The 19209-nt window shown below is 39.0% G+C and overlaps 1 protein-coding gene across 2 annotated transcripts in view; it reads left to right on the forward strand.

The window, feature by feature from the left end:
- Nucleotides 1-19209, forward strand: part of ACAP2 (ArfGAP with coiled-coil, ankyrin repeat and PH domains 2) — a gene marked incomplete at both ends in the record, with an annotated part of 56303 nt that overhangs the window by 27186 nt on the left and 9908 nt on the right. Inside the window, 9 exons of one of the 2 annotated variants that reach the window (XM_079539826.1) lie at nt 41-115; nt 6326-6438; nt 9783-9803; nt 12465-12516; nt 15160-15260; nt 16064-16169; nt 16588-16796; nt 16999-17068; nt 18239-18333. In XM_079539826.1, the coding sequence (XP_079395952.1) occupies nt 41-115; nt 6326-6438; nt 9783-9803; nt 12465-12516; nt 15160-15260; nt 16064-16169; nt 16588-16796; nt 16999-17068; nt 18239-18333 (842 nt within the window). The remainder of the gene's footprint in view (nt 1-40; nt 116-6325; nt 6439-9782; nt 9804-12464; nt 12517-15159; nt 15261-16063; nt 16170-16587; nt 16797-16998; nt 17069-18238; nt 18334-19209) is intronic. The other variant, XM_079539827.1, reaches the window with a different exon arrangement.

Consider the following 19209-nt stretch of genomic DNA (forward strand, 5'->3'; position numbering starts at 1 on the left):
TTTGAAATCTAAAGATCCCATTTTCTGTTTTTCTTTACAGCTGGATCAGTTGGCTGTAGATGCTGCGAAGGAGAAGAGAGATATGGAGCAAAAGCACTCCACTATTCAGCAAAAGGTACTTCAGAAATGTAAAGGGTACACTGCACATCCATTTTCATGTCTCTGACATCTATGCCCAAGGGTTCATCTCTGCATTGGAACTGTGAAAGATGTTATCTTCAGCACAGAGAATTAGACTTGCACGTCCTTAAGCATAAGATGGGATTGTAGTTATTCATTTTTATGTAACAGAATATAGTATTATATTTAGTTTTGACTGGACCATAAATAGAATATTAGGGTTGCTTTGAGTTTTTTTTAGGGATCCCTAAACTTTTCACTGGAGTTCTTAATTCCAATCACATCTCGGGTTCAGTATGTCTGTAAAAGTAGCTCTCTCTTTCTCCTGTATGCTGTAGGAGTGAGAGATACACTGCACACTCATGCAGTCTTATGTACTGCTCTCCTCCTGAACTGTGCCAAATGAGTACAGCACTTTCTTATAGTCTGGCAGCTGCTGTTGCCTATAAAGAGGCAAAGCAAACTTTTGTATAGGCTTTCTCATGTAGGGTCTTCTCTTATGTGCAGTTATGAAAGTGGTAACATGAAATTGTTTTGAATGTATTCGTATGTATGATAACTCTTATTTTTGCTTACTGACAAAGTGTAGATTGTTCACATTATGGGGGAAATAACGGTCGGATGATTCAGAAGCTCTAGATAAGTATTGATTTTGCAGGTATAGTGCTAGAAGTTAAATATGTATTATATAGATTTTTTTTTTTCTATTGAACTCTCTGGTAGTGCAGGTACTTTTGAAATGAATTAGATACCAGTTTGAAGGTAATGGAGCACTTTTTACTCTCATTCAAATACATTCTGTATCATTCAGGTGTCATAAATTTTGGAAAGTGTAAGTGAAATCTGAATAAAGAAATTCAGTAGTGGAAACATGCTAGTATTCCAATTTTAGGTATCATTAGTAGGAGTCAGTATAAATAGTACTGGGAAATGGGGAACAGGTGAGGTCAGTGCTTGTGTTCACATTTGCTAGCTCTAGGAGTGGGCGATGGTTGGGGTTTTTGCTCTTAGAGAATAGCAGTGCTTGGTGAAGGAATTTAGTTATGGACAATTATATTTAATTGACCAAAGAAGTAATAACTTGTTACCATGCATTATGGTTGTTGTTGGTAGTAGTGTTTATGTTCTTTTTTTCCTCAAATGCTGCTTAAGGCTGCTTTACAGGTAAACTGTTTCTGATTGTATTAGCAGTGTGTGTGTGTATATATAAATATATATATTGCAAACAGCATTCAGTGTGAGATTATTAATTTATTAAGTATTTTAATGGAATGACCATTTTGTGCTGTCACCAAAATAGATTCAGTACATTCAGTTGTATCATATGTTGTCTTCTGAAGTTGTGTTTTGTGTTACCAATGTTGCCTCTTGTTATCAGTTGAGTTACTGATGTGTTTTATGATAATGCATAGATTAATGCAACTAGGCTTTGGAAGGCATGCCTTACTGGAAATTCCTCTTACAGCTCCTACTTTTTTTTTTTTCCTTTTCATTTTTTATTTAAACCATGCTGTCTGTTTTATCTCCCACTTGCTTTTCCCAACGTTCCCACCAAGTTTGTTTCCAGTGCATCAGGAGTTCAGAATCTTGAACTGCCTTAGACCTCAGATCTTGTTCTTTACAGCATTTTATCATCCATTTGACCTGACCAGGATGTCAGCCTGTTTCTATTTTCTTGTCATGTTGCTTTCCACTGGGCTACCCCTCAGGCATATGTTCCCAAATCTTCCAGTTCCAAATCCGTACGTGTTTTATAACTATTGAAACTTCTTGAGTTGAATATCTCATGAAGTGTTTATGGATTTAATATACTGAAGTTTTAATCTGATGCTTCAGAATGATGCCTTTTCTTCATTGTGTGGATAGACAGCAGTTCCTTTTCTGAAATCTATAGGTAAGTGCATGTGTGCACACCTACCCACCCTCTACCTGTGTTTGCATACGTGTGCATCTGCATGCAGAATAATTGCACTAATTAAATAATCCATCACATCCTTCCTTATAATCATCGTTTAAATAGACTGTTACTGGAATAGCTAATGTAAAAGCCATGGAAGGGTTTGGTCACTACTATAATTTGTTTTCTTGAGATAATTGATGTTTGATTTTTGTTTTAAATTTGTGCTCTATTTACTCAGCAGCTATGCAAGAAGCCATTATTTTAGTGTAAGAAATGCTTTTTTGCTCCTCATTATTTGAAGCAACACATACTAGGGATTACCTATTGCTGTTGACTTATGAGATTTAAAAATCACTTGTGAGCATCATTATGGCCTTTTGGTTCTGTGACGGTAACATTTTGTTCTAAAACCAGGGGAATGGTACCGGAAACATTTGCATCAAACCCCAGGTAGTGTTTTTGTTCTATTCAAATCCCACTTTCACTTAAAAGACAAACAAAAAACCCTACCTGTAAAGAACTGTTCAGGAAACAGCTGTAGTGAGAGTGATTTGAGTAAACAAGGTAATAGGAAACCAGATGCTACCAGAGTCTTAAAGCAGTCATTATCCAGAGCTGCTGTTGAGACAGACTAATGCTTTTTGCAGAAGTGAAGATGTGCCAGTAATTCAAGTGGCTTGTATGTTCAGTGGTGATCTTGACTTCTGGCCCTTTGTCTTGGATTGCAAACCTTGTTACTTGAATGTGGTGTTGTTCTGAGCTCTTCCTCAAGGGACTTTCATCTTCAGCATAACAACAACCTTCTCTTTCAGTTTGCCTGTGTGATGGGATGGGAATGGAAGCAGCTTCCCAAAAGGGGGGTGTTTGCATGGTGAATGTCTTCTGCTTTGGTATATACTGGAGCAACTTTTCAGATTATTATTTTCTTTGGTATTTGCTCTCTGTTATTTACTGCCCTATAAAAAAAAAAAAAAAGAGTTTGTTTTTCTTTAAAGAAGCAGAATACAAAATGTCAAACAATATCTTTGCTTACAAATTCAAGTTTAGAATACTGATACGTTCCTGATGTTTTCTGAGTAAAATGACTCACGTGGCTTTTGTGATGTGCTGGCAGTCAGCTCTGCCACTGCAAACTAGGGTTTGTGATGTTTTACTCACAGGAAAATCATGTGTAGAGAAACAAAGAAAACATGAGCTGTGAAATGACTCCAGTGTATGTGATAAATTTCGAAGTTGGTATAAAAATGCATTCACTGAACCACTGTCAAGTGCAGCATGCTGGGACCCACCAGGTTAACTGTAAATGTGGGAAGTTTTTCCATTGCCAACTGATTTCCTGCTCTTTGTGGACACTTTGTTTTTAAATTAAAGACAAACATCAACAACAAAAACTGCCAAAAGCATGCTGTATATTTCATGTGTGTAACTCACTTTTATGTCTTCCTGTAGATGGCCAGCCTTGGCAAATTGATACCAGAATATAAACTACAGATGTTCATTCCTTTAATCTTAATTAAATGTGTGGTATCACACTGCAGTGTAAGCTTCGTAATACTGGTTTAATTTTTTAAGTTCCACTCAGGTGAAGCGTGCTCTAGTCCTCAGTAAGTGAAATGAACAAACAAATGATATTTAAAATGCTCCTTATTGGCTGTGTGTGTGTTTAAGGAATATAAGATTCTGAGTCACACAGAGTGACTGGATTTATTAACATGTGATTCTCTTATGCGGGTTACTGGAAAGAGAAGGATGTATTTCTCTCCACCCCTGATTATTTTTTGTGATTCATTAAACTTTTCCATGATCCAAGGTAAAAATAAATTATGATGTGACCTCTTTTCCCTGTTCTTTAATTATGAATTGAGACGTTCAGATCAGACTGAGGTTATCTAGTTTTTCTACTTTAATCTCTTTAATTGGAATGAAGGCAGTTAAATGCTGTTTCACTGACTACAACTTTCAGTGAAGCTTTATGCATGAAGCACAGGGAAGCTTTAACCCCCTCCCCCAAGCTGGTAGTGTGTGCAGTGTTAGAGCTGTATGGCTGCATACTTCTGTCTTTATCTGCTCTGTGAAGGTGCGACTCGTTCAGGAAAGCCATTAAAAATAACACCAAATGCATTTCATGAGGAAGGCTTATTGTTTAGACTACTTAGGCTGAGAAGGTAGTGAGATAAATGTTAAGATGGTGTGTGTCTTCAGAGGTTAAATCTGTTTCCTTGGAAGAGACAGTTGCATTTTCTGCAGAAGTTTTCCATACTTGAAGGAAAATGTGATTACACGGTACTTTGGGTAGAAAAGACTGAGAGAATGCATATTATCTTTCACTAGCCAAGGAGTCCAGGAGTCACTGAGGCAGGAAGATGCAAATCTTTAGCAGGTTTCATTATGTTTGGGAGCTGGTAAGTTGGAGGAATTTGTGATTTGGAGTGGGGGAGGGTTGCCTTGTTGCCTTTTTTTTGTTTTTGTTTTCTCTCTTCTCCCTGGAAAGGAAAGGATTTTTTTTCCAGAAAGAACTTAAAGCAGTTTGAGAATGTTTTTGTATGTTGTATAGGCTGTAATGCTACGTTAAAACTGCCATGATAAGGGCTTTGTGAAGTCTTTAATGCTTAGCGTGTTCTGATCTAGAAAACAGGCAGAAAATCAAAGTCGTGAGATACTGCACCAATTTGTAATTTTTGTGAAGCTTTTGTTTATAATCTGTCTTTCAGAACTTTTGCACTGATCTTCTATCAGTGAATTAATAAAAATCTAAATTCTACGTTTCAAATGTAGTCCCTCTATAAAGATGGGTAGTAAAATACTTAGGAGAGTCACAGCATGAAATCTGCTGCTGTGCAGTTTACGTGGAAAAGCGCCTGCTTTTCAAAAAATGTTTATGAAATATTCTGCCCCCCTAATACTTAAAGGACTTTTAAGTTACGAGACTATTTTCAGTGATGCCTCTTATGCCCTCATTGAGGAGAAGCCAAATGTCGCTCCTCTATCTTAAGGACATATTTTACTAACCACAAGATTTAGTGATAGCATGAACATTGTTTTGATCTCTGGATATAGTTTGTAGCAAATAATGTAATTCCATGTGTGCTTCTTGTGTCCCTAGCAGCAGTTAGTCCCTTGCTCAATGAACAGCTGAGATGACCTTGTCTTAATTAGACAAGTCTGAATGCAAGTAAGAAAAAAGTGGAAAATTGGTGTATTCCTTCTCTTATCTGAGGAGCTACAGAGATAAGTCTTGGAGATACTTGCTTAATTTGTGGGATGCAAATAAATAATAGATAGTAAACTTCATAGTCTCGTACTGTAACTTTTCAGTAAATTAGAAGGTGACTGTTCATTCTCCCATGCATTTATTTCTGAGCTTTCATTTGCACAGAACTTGAGGGAGATACTGGAAATTTAATGCATTTGAATGTCTACTTACTGCCTGTCCTAATATGAATGAGATCACAGGATGATAGAATGAGTCACAGAATACAGCTTGGGTTGGAATAGACCTTAAAGGCAGTTCCAACCCTCTGCCATGGGCAGGGTTGCCACCCATGCAAACTGGCCTTGAATATTACCTGGGATGGGGCCCCTGCTGCTCTCTGGGCAGCAGTGCCTGTGTCTCACCAGCCTCTGAGTGAAGAATTTTCTCCAAACAACTGATATAAATCTCCCCTCTTGGTTTAAAACCATTCCCCTTTGTCTCTTCACAATCTGTATGTATAAGTGTTGAGCAGGTGATTGTGGAAGAAAAAAGAAAATCTGACGGTATTGGAGAAATCCCATTCATAACTTACGTGTGCAAAGCTCAGGAAAGATACAAGGACAAAAACTCAAAATGTAGGTGATCATTATCTACAGAATGCTCGTTGTAGGTTTTCAGTAGCTGTAGCGTTTATTAGGTAATAACAACATATGTTAGATATTAATCAAATGATAGCTCTTAACATGATAAGCTTCTAGAAAATACGTTAGTTTTGTTCTCTAGAACATAGGTAAGTGTGCACCTCGTTTGAAATACAGCCTTGCTGATTCAGAGGCTTTCCTTGTCCTCCCTTGTTCTTTCATGCGCTTTGAGAAGATGGTTAGTAAAATAAATGAAGATTTCTGACCTATTAAAATAATCTCCAGCATCTGATCTCCTAAAAATACTTCTTTGTAAGTTGGTGGGGCTTAGAGTCACGACATGACTAGCGAGTGTTACAAGCTAAACATTAGTCCTAAATAATTACTCTTTTTGACATGGTCAATACCTGAACTTCTAATTGAACCTACAATGCGTTGTTGGTTTTCTTTCTTCTCGTTCCTTTGTATTAGGATTACTCTGGTGACGATACGAAACTGGAATACAACGTAGATGCAGCCAACGGTATTGTTATGGAAGGCTATCTGTTCAAGCGAGCCAGCAATGCCTTCAAGACGTGGAACAGGTAATTTACTCAGAACCTCTGGCTTTTTAAGAGGCTGCTTGTTAAGTTCAGTTCTGGTCTGACTTATAACCTGTGCAGCTTACTGATTCCACAGATCCACCAAAACCCTTGGACTGCTCTTTGAGTTTGTGGAGAGAATGCTTCTTAGCCATTTCTCCTTATTATCTCTCCTAGAGGTTTGCAGGCCCTTTGTAAGAATTCAAAGTTCTTGAAGTTTGGAGAAGTCCTTTGTGTGGGAGGCTTGCTTTATTGTCTGTGGTCTGGTTCTGTAATTGTGTTTTGATCTTTTATTTTGAAACAGCAATTATTACTATATGCAGTTTGCTGTTTGAACGTATATGCTGGGAAAATAAGCCTTAAGTGATGAAGTAGAATAGAAGCTGCACAGCTATTGGAAGCAGGGGAACATAGCAGAGAACTCGAGGGCTGTTATTTTTCGTGAAAGATAAGCATTGTTGTTCTTTACAATTCCAGTGTGCAGTGCAGTAACTTCTGCATAGCAGTTTTGATGGTCCTGTTGGGAATTCAAAGTACACTGTCAGTCTTGTCTGTTTAAAGATGTTTATTTTACTATTGTTTGAATGTTTTTATTAGCGAACTGGGTTTCTTTTGCATCTCCAGTGGTGTACATTTTTTTCAAGGAAATGTATTCTGAAGCATTTATGGTGTAGTTGAGTGCAGTTCTTAAATTGTAAAGTTAGTTGGACATTGAGCTGCTCTTCCAGTCTCTCACTCTGCAGTTTTGCAGCAGTGCTCCTGTTAAGCAGTTTGCTGTGCTTTGAAGGTCGGAATCTGCATTTGGATCTGTGACCTCTTCCAACCTTAATTCTGTAATTCTTCGAACGTTTTGGAATATCACAGGTTGATAGGAAATTGGCATTGCTTCACTTAAATCCATAAACTGATGTAAGGGCTGCTGCAGTTGATGAGACCGTGTTTACATTAGCAAGTGTTGTGCAGTTCCTCTAAGGGGCTTGCCTTGGACTACCTCTAGTCTAGTCCTGTGGTCTGGTTATTTGTAATTGTGATTTACCTTCTGTGTTAGTTTCACCCACATGAATTTAGAGTTCTTCATTCTTAGAGGCACCTGAGAATGAAGAAAGGACAAAACTAGCAGATACGTTTCAAAAGCACATTCATGGTCAGAAGTAGAACGCTAGTGTAAGTAGGTAAGCACACTCTGAGAAAACTCTACAGTAACAGGGCAGGAAGCTGTCTTCCACTGAATTTACAACAGGTTCGGAGGATCCTTTTTGTGGGGTGTTTTGCAGGGTTATCTGCACGCTCTTGATAAGTGACTGAAAACAAAACTCCTGCTTCAGGTTCTTCTGTTGGGTGTTATAAAGGCTTTGCTCACTGGGAATGTAACAGAGAAGTCATAATGAACAAAAGTCATAGTGTAAGTTTACATGCGTGAGCATATTCAATTAAAATGTTTGAACAATGTCGTTTAAGAGAGCCAAGGTAAGCAGCTCAGTAATGAGTCAGAGCTAACCTACTTTAATACGTAGCTCATATTTGCTTGCAATTTTTTCTGTTTGTCACGAGAGTATTCAATAAAGCTAAGCCTTTAATCTTTTTTAATCTGAAGTTCATATCTCATCATCCTAGGCTAGTTGGTTGTGTCAGAACCAGGCAGTGAGTAGCATAGTGATAAGCCATGTATAAATGTGGCTTAGAAGCTGAAGCCATGATTTTAATTTTGTACTTCATACAGTCACAAGCCATTGTTGTCTGCTGAAACTATTACTATTAAGCTACATAAAATAAAAACCCTCTTAATGAAGACAACTGTTAGTTACTTGATCTATCCCCGTTCTTCACGTTTTAATAAAGCAGAGAAGTTTTATCCTGTTTTTATTTCTGAATAGATTTGTTAGTGCTTGCTGTGTTGTAGGCGCTGAAGTAGCTTTTGCCTTTCTGTTGCTGGCTTGTTGCTTTGTTGCTGGTGCTTTACTTCCGTATTGCTGCAGTTTCACCTTCACAGAGGCAAAACCGACTGAAATCCAAACATTTGTTAGAGGCTGGAGTGTGCTTCCAGCCACAGGAAAGGACTGTCTCCAGTTTAAACAGTTCTGAGCATAAAAATGTACAAAGAAATATTGGAGGAGGAAACATGTAGAGAATGATGTATTTTATACGAGGGAATTCAGAGCAGAAATCTGAGGCCCTTGTGACAGGCTGTTTTCAGTCTCCCTGTCGGGTAGGTAGTTTGCTTCTTCATGATGTGCCTGTCTTTTGTGAGAAGGCAAGGGGTGGAGAAGCTGAAGAGAAACCACACAAAACTCTTCTTGAGGCAAATACTGGAGTTTCCTGGTGATCTGAACTGATGGCGATGTCGCTTATCCCAGCTAACTGCTGTCTGTAATGCCAGCTGTAATGTGGTTGTTTCTCTTTTCTTCTCTGTCAGTGTCAGTGTTTTGATGGTTTGAGAGTTTTTAAAGTATTCCTTGACAACAATATTATGAAAAGGCATAAAAATGGCTGCATTTGCTAGTGTTAAAAACACGGACCAGGGAATGGTACAGTGAACTTTTCTTGGCTTGTACACATCGCTATGATTCCATCAGATAATGTTGTGATGCGTCTGTGCATCCATGGACTCTGTTGTGGATTATCCTTGGACAATTCCAGTTGCTGCGGGGGGAAAAATTCCAAATCCCAATTATTTTTTGCTAGGATGGTGTAGTTTCTTCCTTGGGCAGTTGGCATCTTGGTTTACTTTACTTGACTGCAGTTAATTTGCACTTCTGTACAAAGCGTGCAAAATTATTTGGGATAATTCTGTATGGTGCTCACCTGAGAAATAGTTTGTGAGCAGGTTACAAGGTAAACTGTAAGGGCTGCTTGTTGTTTGGCATCGCTTTGTTCTGAAAGAGTTTAAGATTTGGGAATCTTTACACTGTATCTGCATGTATGGATACTTCAGTGGAAGCCAGATTGAGTACTGGCAAGTCTCACAGCAACCAGCATGGAGACCTGGTTTGGGAATGTATATATATTTAGATCATATCTTTCAGTACACAGATTTTCTGGAGGTATCAGGAAATGAAATCAATTGAACTTATTGTGCAACAATAGGTGGAAGACCTTTGGTTCTTAGAAATTCAGATTTAAAATGGGTCTGTGTTAAGAAATGTTTGTGTGACTAAGAAAAGCCTTTATGAAACAGTACATTCTGAATAATTTTTAGGTTGGATGCATTAGGTAGGTGTTTTCCTTTTTAATTCGGCTGTGTTTTCAGATCATGCTAATTCTTTGCTTATTTTGCTCATTTTGCATTTTTCATTCCTGTTCCTCCTTTCCCTTATGTTTTAATCCTACCCCGTTTTTTCACATGACAGGAAAAAGCCAGATCACATCAGGTACCAACCAGCTTCTTTTATACCTTCCCAATGTTTCTTTGGCACGCAAAATGCTCTAATTAACCCTGCATTTAATTTTGATTACTTGCAATGGATGTAAAGTGGCTCAGTCTAAGAAAATAACAGAAGGATTCTGCCTGGGATGCCAACCTGCTGCTCAACACTTGTAAAAGAATTAGTAAGATGGAGCTAGTTTTAGCTACAAAGGAATTAAAGCAAAGTTTATGCACTCAGACTTCTGAGCATATGAAATCACTGTTTTGACTTTTTCCTCTGTAGATTGATGGTTTTTCTCTCACCAACTACATTGGAAATAGAAATGTAACTTTTGAATGTTGTGCATTCTTAATCACTGTTTTATGCGAATGCTGATGGCAACCAATTAAGAAAATGGTTTCCTTTTGAAGATGAATAAGCACAATTCAATGTAACATTCAAATAATTTAACATTATTTTTTGGTGCTTCTTGTAGCTCTCAGAAATTTGAAATGCTTTTCAATTAATGGTGTTGTTTTCTATTTAAGAAACACTTCTTTTTTTGGTTGCCTGGGTGAGAATGATTGGAACCATTTAGTTTCTAAACCCAAACAGCTGCATTGAAGTACTCCTATAAACTCCATGGGGCAGTGCCAACTGCTGTAAAATTTCCCCAGAAGAGTTTTTTTCTGTTTCACTGTGCTTTTTTCCTTGTGCCTTTTTACAGAAGGTCACATTTGAAGAAACTTTGGTGACTTTCAGCCTGGCAGCACCTGTTGCCCAAAGGTGCACAAACAGGATATATATATATATATACCTACAAACAGATAAATACCTACAAACAGATAAATACCTACAAACAGATACACCCTGCAACAGCCCCTTCAGTCCATATGTTATAGCTCAAATGTTCCTGCCTGTTAATGCTGCAAGCCCCCAGCGCTCTATTTGCTACAGTAGTTTATTAACAAATTATTTTGAATTTACAAAACAACATCAAAATTTTGGCCTGAATGAAATGACTGTGGTGCTGATATGTCAGAAAGGAGGCTGCCACCTTTGTTTTTTAAAGCATACAGTGAAATATATGATCACCCTCAAAAGATGGGAGCTACAAGTCATACTATGCTCTAAATTATAGATCCTGCTCAGTGAAAGTTTCTTAAAAAATAAAAATCCCCCCCAAACCCCCATGTCCAAGTGCTTTTTGACTGAACTTGGCAAGTTCCATTAAAGACTGCATTTCCCTGATGCAGGTCACTGTTCTGCTTTATTCTGCTCCATTTTCTTAATGCAAAAGTTGACGCCTGTTCTGGTGGAAATCCAGTATTGAGAGGAGATTCTTTTGTTGTTTTTAAAATGAAATACATCTGCACAGCATTTGAAAGAATACTTGTAAAAAGGTAGAATCTCATCTGTCTACTAAATATTAACTTTTCTAACAAATACTAGCTTTCCTGATTGGAATCTAACTGTCTCATATATCTTAATTTTTCCTTTTATATTTTCTTAACAATCTTTGTGTGCTTCTTTCTATGAATGGCTTGTGGTGATCAAACACATTTATGGAGCTCTCTTGTTACTAATTTTAGTGAGCCATAGCTTGATGTTCACAAGTTTGTACTGCAGCCTATCTTGTTCTTCACAGTATTTTGTGCACTGTTGGCACTCAGACTAGTTGGCCATGCAGAAAACAGGGATGTGCAGTGTGTATAAATGGGATATTTGTGGTAACTGAGCTGCTGTGTTACAGTGAGCACAGGTTGGTATTACAAACCTGTACAAAACCGATGTATACAGACTTCACTGCAGGACTGAATTAATTTTTGCATTATCAAATTTTTGTGCAGTTCAAAACCAGTGAGGATTGGTTCCCTTTTCTTTTGTGCATCTCCAGGAAAGCCAGAGGCAGATGGCCGTGTTTGCTTCTATTTTCATATTCGCTGACCTGATAGATGCAGTTCTAGATCTGAGATGCTCAGAATTTTTTCCAAAACATGAACTGTTCCTCCATTTGCTGTGAATTGTATCCCACCCGAGCAGAATTTGGACAAGGAAGGGGGATTTTTTTTTTCCTTTAAGTATTATCTTTTGGATTTTATTGGATGCCTCAATTTATTTTTTAATAGTTCCCTGTAGAACTAATGAGTAAGACTCTACTTAGTAGTTGCTTTGTGTTTATATGCAATATTTTCTATCTAAAATTTTAAGAAATGCCAATGTGGAGAGACCTCCATGGCGTAGCAATAGTCTAGTTTTGTCTAAGGGTAGGTAAGTTATTTGGTAGCTCTGTTCCTGAAAATATTTCAGGAGTGAGTAGTTAAAATGTTTTAATACTTTCATTATTTAAACTATTATTATTGAGTTACTTGAAGTCGTAGTTTGCTGCTAAAATACAGATGTAAATGTTCTTTGAAATGAAAATGTTTTGTATCTTAGCTTTACTAATGTCATAACATGAATGTATTCGTTCAGGATTCAAATTATTTGAACCTTGCTTTCTTTTTTTGTTTTGTCTCTGCTCTCCCTTTTTTTCATGAAATACTTGTCCAAACTGACTGCAGAATTAATACCATGAATTCTTTCTCACTTACAGTCTCTCTGTAGACTGCATCATAGTATATTTCAGTCAAATAAGTGCTGCGAGGTCAGTTTCATATTGTTTGGATCTCTCTGTTTGAACAGGCGCTGGTTCTCCATACAGAATAACCAACTCGTGTACCAGAAGAAATTTAAGGTAGGTATGGAAAGCTGTCTTGGCATCATAGTTTGATGTGGATGCTGGTCTTCCTCATCAGGGTGAGAGAAGCAGAGAGTTGGCATGGATGTCCTATGTGCTCTTGAACAACCTACTTCATTTTCTAAATTAGTTTTTCCCTTTGTAAAATGAGATGAACATTGTACGTACAGATGTAGGGACTTGTAAGCCATGCCCTATTTGTTGTGCTTTTGTTACCTCGTTGCAGAGAAGACTCACAAGGAGCATTGAGAGCTGCTGATAACAAAAGGCTTGTATGCACTTGCTGGCAGTCTGAGTGCTACGTAGTGTTCTTTGGACGAGCCCATAAGGATTTGCTCTTTTCTGTTACTGGCTGGACTCACAAACCCAATTTTGCAATCATAGAGAGGAGAAAATGAAGTGAAAGTATTTATTACAGATGCTATGTGTACATACCTAGTATTGAAAGTGTAAGGCAACTCAGCAGTTGATGTTTGTTGGGGCAAAGTACAATTTTTCACATCTGCTGTGACCGCAGCTGGAGCAGCTCCACCCCAAGCCCAGAAGTCAGCTTTGCCAGCTAGCGTTTGGGCAACAGCTTGTACTGGATGTCATCTCCAGACAACTGGAAGAAGAGGAGGTTATCAGGAATAGTCAGCACGGGTTCACAAGGGGGAGGTCGTGCTTGACCAACCTGGTAGCCTTCTATGATGTTGTCTCTGGCTGGGTGGACAGGGGGAGAGCAGTGGATGTAGTCTACCTTGATTTCAGCAAGGCATTTGATACTGTCCCCCACGACATCCTTATAACAAAGCTGAGGAAGTGTGGGATAGATGAGTGGACAGCGAGGTGGGTTGAGAACTGGCTGACTGGCAGAACACAGAGGGTCGTCGTTGGTGGTGCAGAGTCCGGTTGGAGGCCTGTAACCAGCGGTGTTCCTCAGGGGTCTGTGCTGGGTCCGGTCTTGTTCAACATCTTCATCAATGCCCTTGATGAGGGGATAATGGCCACCCTCAGCAAGTTTGCTGATGATACAAAGTTGGGAGGATTGGCTGACACGCCTGAAGGCTGTGTTGCCATTCAGCAAGACCTGGATAGGCTGGAGAGCTGGGCAGAAAAAAACCAGATGAGGTTTAACAAAAGCAAGTGTAGAGTCTTGCATCTGGGGAGGAATAATTGCATGCACCAGTACAGGTTGGGGGATGAGCTGCTGGAGGGGAGCTCTGCGGAAAGGGACCTGGGTGTCCTGGTGGATGACAGGTTGGCCATGAGCCAGCAGTGTGCCCTTGTAGCCAAAAAGGCCAATGGCTCACTGGGGTGCATTAAAAAGAGCGTGTCCAGCAGGTCGAGGGAGGTGATCCTCCCCCTCTACTCTGCCCTGGTGAGGCCTCATCTGGAGTACTGCGTCCAGTTCTGGGCTCCCCAGTACAAAAAAGACAAGGATCTCTTGGAAAGAGTCCAGCGGAGGGCCATGAAGATGGTGAAGGGCCTGGAGCATCTCTCCTATGAGGAAAGGCTGAGTGAACTGGGTCTGTTCAGCCTTGAGAAGAGAAGACTGAGAGGGGACCTGATCCAGGTCTATAAATATCTAAGGTGTGGGGGGCAGAATGGCGAGGCCAGACTGTTTTCAGTGGTGAGTGGAGACAGGACAAGGGGAAACGGCTGGAAACTGCAGCATAGGAAGTTCCGCACAAATGTGCGCAAGAACTTCTTTACAGTGAGGTGACGGAGCACTGGAACAGGCTGCCCAGGGAGGTGGTGGAGTCTCCTTCTCTGGAGATGTTCAAGACCTGCCTGGATGCCGACCTGTGCGACCTGCTGTAGGGAACCTGCTTTGGCAGGGGGGTTGGACTCGATGATCTCTGGAGGTCCCTTCCAACCCCTACAATTCTGTGATTCTGTGAAGTGCTCCTCTGATTTACTCTTCTAGAATCAGCTTGTGCACCACATAACTGTAGCTGCTCTTTGTGGAAGAAGAAAATAAAAGTAGAGAACTGAATGGAGAAGGCAATAAGTCAGTAAAGGGAAGTTTATGGTTATGCATTGTTCTTCAGCAATAACAGCCCAGGTTCAGAGCCTACTGCTTGTTAACTGATATGCTATCAGATAGGATGGTCTTTTGTTTTTGTGGTTGGATAGGAGACAAGTGGTGGAATTCATGTTAGTACATTTTGGGCACTTTCTGATTGTGAATTGCAGTTGTGTTTTGATACATTTTTATATTACAAAAAGCACCTTTAAAATTGCATTATTTTAGAATGGGTACCTTTGGAGTTGAATCAAGTTTTCAAAACCACTCCGTCGTGGTTTCTGAATTTTGTACTTGGCACTTACAGCATGGCTTATTTAGGTGTAACCTGTCTGATTTCTGTATGAGTTAATAGCACATCTCAGAAAGTATCTTTGAGCTCCTTTAATGCTGTTCTTTAAGCTATGGATTATTTAGTTGATTGGATTCTAGATGGCAAGACAACCTCAAAATTCTCACAGAGTATGACCGAGCATGGAAATTGAAATATTTCCTGCCAAGTGTGTCCATTGTCACTTATTTCAAATTTCATTTCTGAAGGAAAAATATATGTGAAGCAGTGAAATTAAGGGAGAAATAATTTGAGGGTATCAGCTACTTTCTTTCTTTCATCTGTCTTTCCTGTTTCCTAGGATAATCCCACAGTAGTTGTTGAAGACTTGCGGCTTTGCACGGTTAAACACTGCGAAGACATAGAAAGGCGTTTCTGTTTTGAGGTGGTTTCTCCAACAAAGTAAGGAGAAGTGATGGAGCGTGTTTATTTAAAAATGAACTGGATAAGTGACGTTGTTAGATTCGGTTGCCTTGAAACGCAGGGTGAATGTGTCTCTTGGGACAAATCAAAACAGGAAAAATATCTGAGCAATTCTGTTCTCTGAAACTCTGGCTGGGAGAAAGTGATGCTGTGAGAAATATTCCTAGTATTTAATTTACTTCTGGCATTAAAATAAACATGTGTTCCTGTGCTTTATGTATAAATGTCTTGTAGTCATGGAGCTGTTGTGGTTAGTAGTAGTAGCTGGTATTAATTATCAAGCTGCTTAGTAGCCTAGGAGGTAGCTAACCAGAAACGAAGAATAAGTTTTCCTTAGACTGTCCATGTGAAAAATAGGTTTTTTTGTTTTCCTCAGAGCTTTCAGGTCATTTTCTCTTATTTTTGCTGAATGATTTAAGGTTTCAGGGACTGATAGCTGCCCCTTGTGTAGACAGTCATGGAGGTAAATCATCATATATGAGAATGAGAGACTTGGAATAGAAAAAAAAATATCAGAAATAGGAGATTAAGCAATTGTCTGGGTTATTTGAAGAGTCATATCCATGTTTAAGGTTACTTATAAATAGTTTTGAAACCAGGAATGTGTGGGTCATAAAGTCAGCTGCCTTATTATCTGTAAATTAATGGATTTATTACATGGTGCATAATAAGCAATAAACGTATGCTGACAGCAACAAACTTTGACAAGGCTTTATGTTTGATTGAACAGCGTGTTGTTGGTTTGGCCTCTGTCTCTGAGGGCATTGTGTGGTTCTTCACAGAAGCTGCATGCTCCAAGCTGACTCAGAAAAGCTGCGGCAGGCGTGGATTAAGGCTGTTCAGACCAGTATTGCTACTGCATACAGAGAGAAAGGGGACGAAGCTGAGGTGAGTTTAAAGATCGACCAAACAGCAACTACCTTTAGATCTTAAGGAGTAAAATTAGCAAGAACTGGAGAGAAGGAAACTAACAATAAAATAAAATCCATTGTTTGTCTTCCAGTGGAAATGCAATGAAATTTTGAAGGCTCCAATCATCTAATTTGTCTTTCCTTCCTTCTTACTAGCATTGCTTTGGCCTGTATGTTTTGAAGCTTTTCTGTAGTGTCATCATAATTTGTAGGATTATTGGATACTCCACGCTCCATTCTGTAATATTTCTAAAAAGCTGAAGATATTTTCCAGTTCAGTGGCTTTCTTTGGCTTTAAATGCAGAAGCCTTTTTTCCGGAGTTCTCGTGTACTGTCAGTGTTTCATTATTCACAGGCTCTTCTTTAATGTAGTGTATTTTTTGTTTCTTTTTCAGAAACAGGAAAAGAAATCATCCCCTTCTACTGGAAGCCTGGAATCTGGCAGCGAGACAAGAGAGAAGTTGTTAAAGGGAGAAAGTGCTCTGCAGCGAGTGCAGTGCATTCCTGGTAATGCTGCCTGCTGCGACTGTGGCCTGGCAGATCCTCGCTGGGCCAGCATCAACCTTGGGATCACGCTGTGCATCGAATGCTCTGGGATACACAGGTTGGTGAGCTCTTCAGAAGTACGACTGATTTAAATAGGAAATGCAGTGTTTGCCTCTTGAAGTGGACATTGAGGCAAGGTTAGAGACTCCTTTTAGTAAACAGGGTGAAAGTAACGTGCTTTATTTGCATAAACCTGTGTAAAGTGATCTGAAATAAGACAGAGGCACTGTTACAGGTTACTGTTTCTTTTTGCTGTTTAGGAGCTTAGGTGTCCACTTCTCAAAAGTAAGATCTCTGACCCTGGATTCATGGGAACCTGAACTTCTGAAGGTAGGATGTTATTTTTGAAACAGGAGTTTCCGTCTGCTACGGAGGTTATTTGTCTAAAGCCAAGGCATCTGAATGTTCATGGAGGAAAAAATTGCATTTTTACTCAGTGCATCTCTTCTGCTTCTGAGTAGAACATATTTATGATGATGTCTTTGTTAACTCACGTTGCTTTTTTACAACTTGCTGGATTAGCAGTCGTTCTTGATACAAACGTGATACAAAGTCAGAACACTTTGTGACACTTTTAGGTGCACAAATGCAGTTTTAACTGCTAAGTTTGATCTAATACTTTCAACATATGAAAATGATACAGATAAATAATGCGGTGGGCTGAAAAAATTCAAGTTCTATGTCAGATTAAAGCTTGAGTATTTTTGAAAATTTGAATGCCACCTGTTAGAATGAGATCCTGATTTCAAACGCTTTGGGGAGACTCTTATGTGTAACTGCTACTGTGTGCTGTACGTGTGCCAGAATTCTGGCTTAAATATGAAAGTCATATGACATTGAAATACAGGAGTAGGAGCCAATGCTCATGTGCAATTGGATAGTTGATGCACTACACTTGTTTGTAGCTCACGTTCTCGTTCTTGCATATTACCTTTCTATTCTAAAGAACAGGAAGACAGTATGAACAGGGTTGTTGTTTGACCCAAAATAATTTTAGTACTAATATGTTGATAATGAGGGGGTAAAAGAAAAGTACATGCTGTGTTCACGTACAGAAGACCTTAATGTTCTACGTGGTAGTAGGAGCAAGCAGACTTTCCACTCTTGTCTTGGACAAGATGGATCAGAATGGAGTGAATTGTGTCTTGCCAGATGGCATAAGAGGAACTAACAGCAAAGCTGTTGGAAAGTAATGCTTTTGAGGCCCACAGCTGTCATTGTGATTGCAGGAAAACAAGATTCTTTATATTCATTTTCTTAATCCTATTTTGGAAGGGAATTGGACTTAACAAAACAACAGTTATTGTAATCTTACACTGTTTAGTCCCTTTGTTTGCTGATATTTCTTTATCATGAAATAAGCCCATGCATATTTTTCTAAGGGAGCTCACAAAACTTAGTGAAAATACTGAGATTTAAAAATAGTCTACGATAAAACTACTAAATAAGCAGATAAAGCCATTTGCAATTGTATTTGAATGTATTTATTTTTCTTCATAGCTTATGTGTGAATTAGGAAATGATGTTATAAATAGAATATATGAAGCAAAGTTGGAAAAAGTGGGAGTAAAGAAGCCTCAGCCTGGAAGCCAAAGGTAGTAATGTGCTTCACTTTCATTTGTTCATCCGTTCATTATAGCTATAAATTATATTAAATTAAACAACTTGTGTCATCATTTAATACCAATGCAACTGAACTTCCCCTTCTCAGCATCTGATATTTTTCATTTCCTGAGTCTTTCTTTGAATGACGCCAACTCCAGTGGTGTAATAGCTGTGCTTATTTCCTTTGTCTTGTTTCTTTCTTCTGCCTCCAGCCTGAAAAAGGTGCTGTCACTTAACTGTGTTTAACACTTTCCTCCTCTTTTCTCCATATAAGCAGTCTATTCCTCCTGCTTCTCATGGGTATTCCTTTTGTTAGTCTCCTTTGGCTTCTATAACGCACTTCTTTTTCTGATCTCACTTCCTCCTTCTGATGACAACCCTGTAGCATCCTGCTCTGCCACATCAGTGTGGGCAGGTTGGTTTTGTTTCTTGTTTGCTTTGCACCATCTCAGCCAGCTCTTGTGTAAGGTGCCCTGAAAGGAACCTGTGGTTCTGACTTTTGTTTACAGTGGCTTTGTGCTTTTCTTTCTGTTCCCTAATCCCCTGGCATGCTCTGTTCTCTCTCTTACTGCTGTCTACAATTTCTGTTTGTTAATGTGTTTGAAGATATGTCCTAACATTTTGTTCCACCATAAAGTGTAAGTCTTTTAAAACGTTTTAGTGGCTTTCCAATTCTGTGCTGCTTGCTGTCAGAATTTCATGCAGTAGAAAACTGTGATTCCTAAGGTACTGACATTTTGGTGATGTTGTAATGTCATTAATACTGTAGGAGATTTGCTAGGTATTCCTTCTAGTGATAACTGCTTTTCAGTGATTTCAGTAGCAGCACTTTAAAAGCTCTTTCATCATTTTGTCCCAGTTGGCTT

Source organism: Tetrao urogallus (genome assembly GCF_951394365.1).
Source record: "Tetrao urogallus genome assembly, chromosome: 9".
Classification (NCBI taxonomy): domain Eukaryota; kingdom Metazoa; phylum Chordata; class Aves; order Galliformes; family Phasianidae; genus Tetrao; species Tetrao urogallus.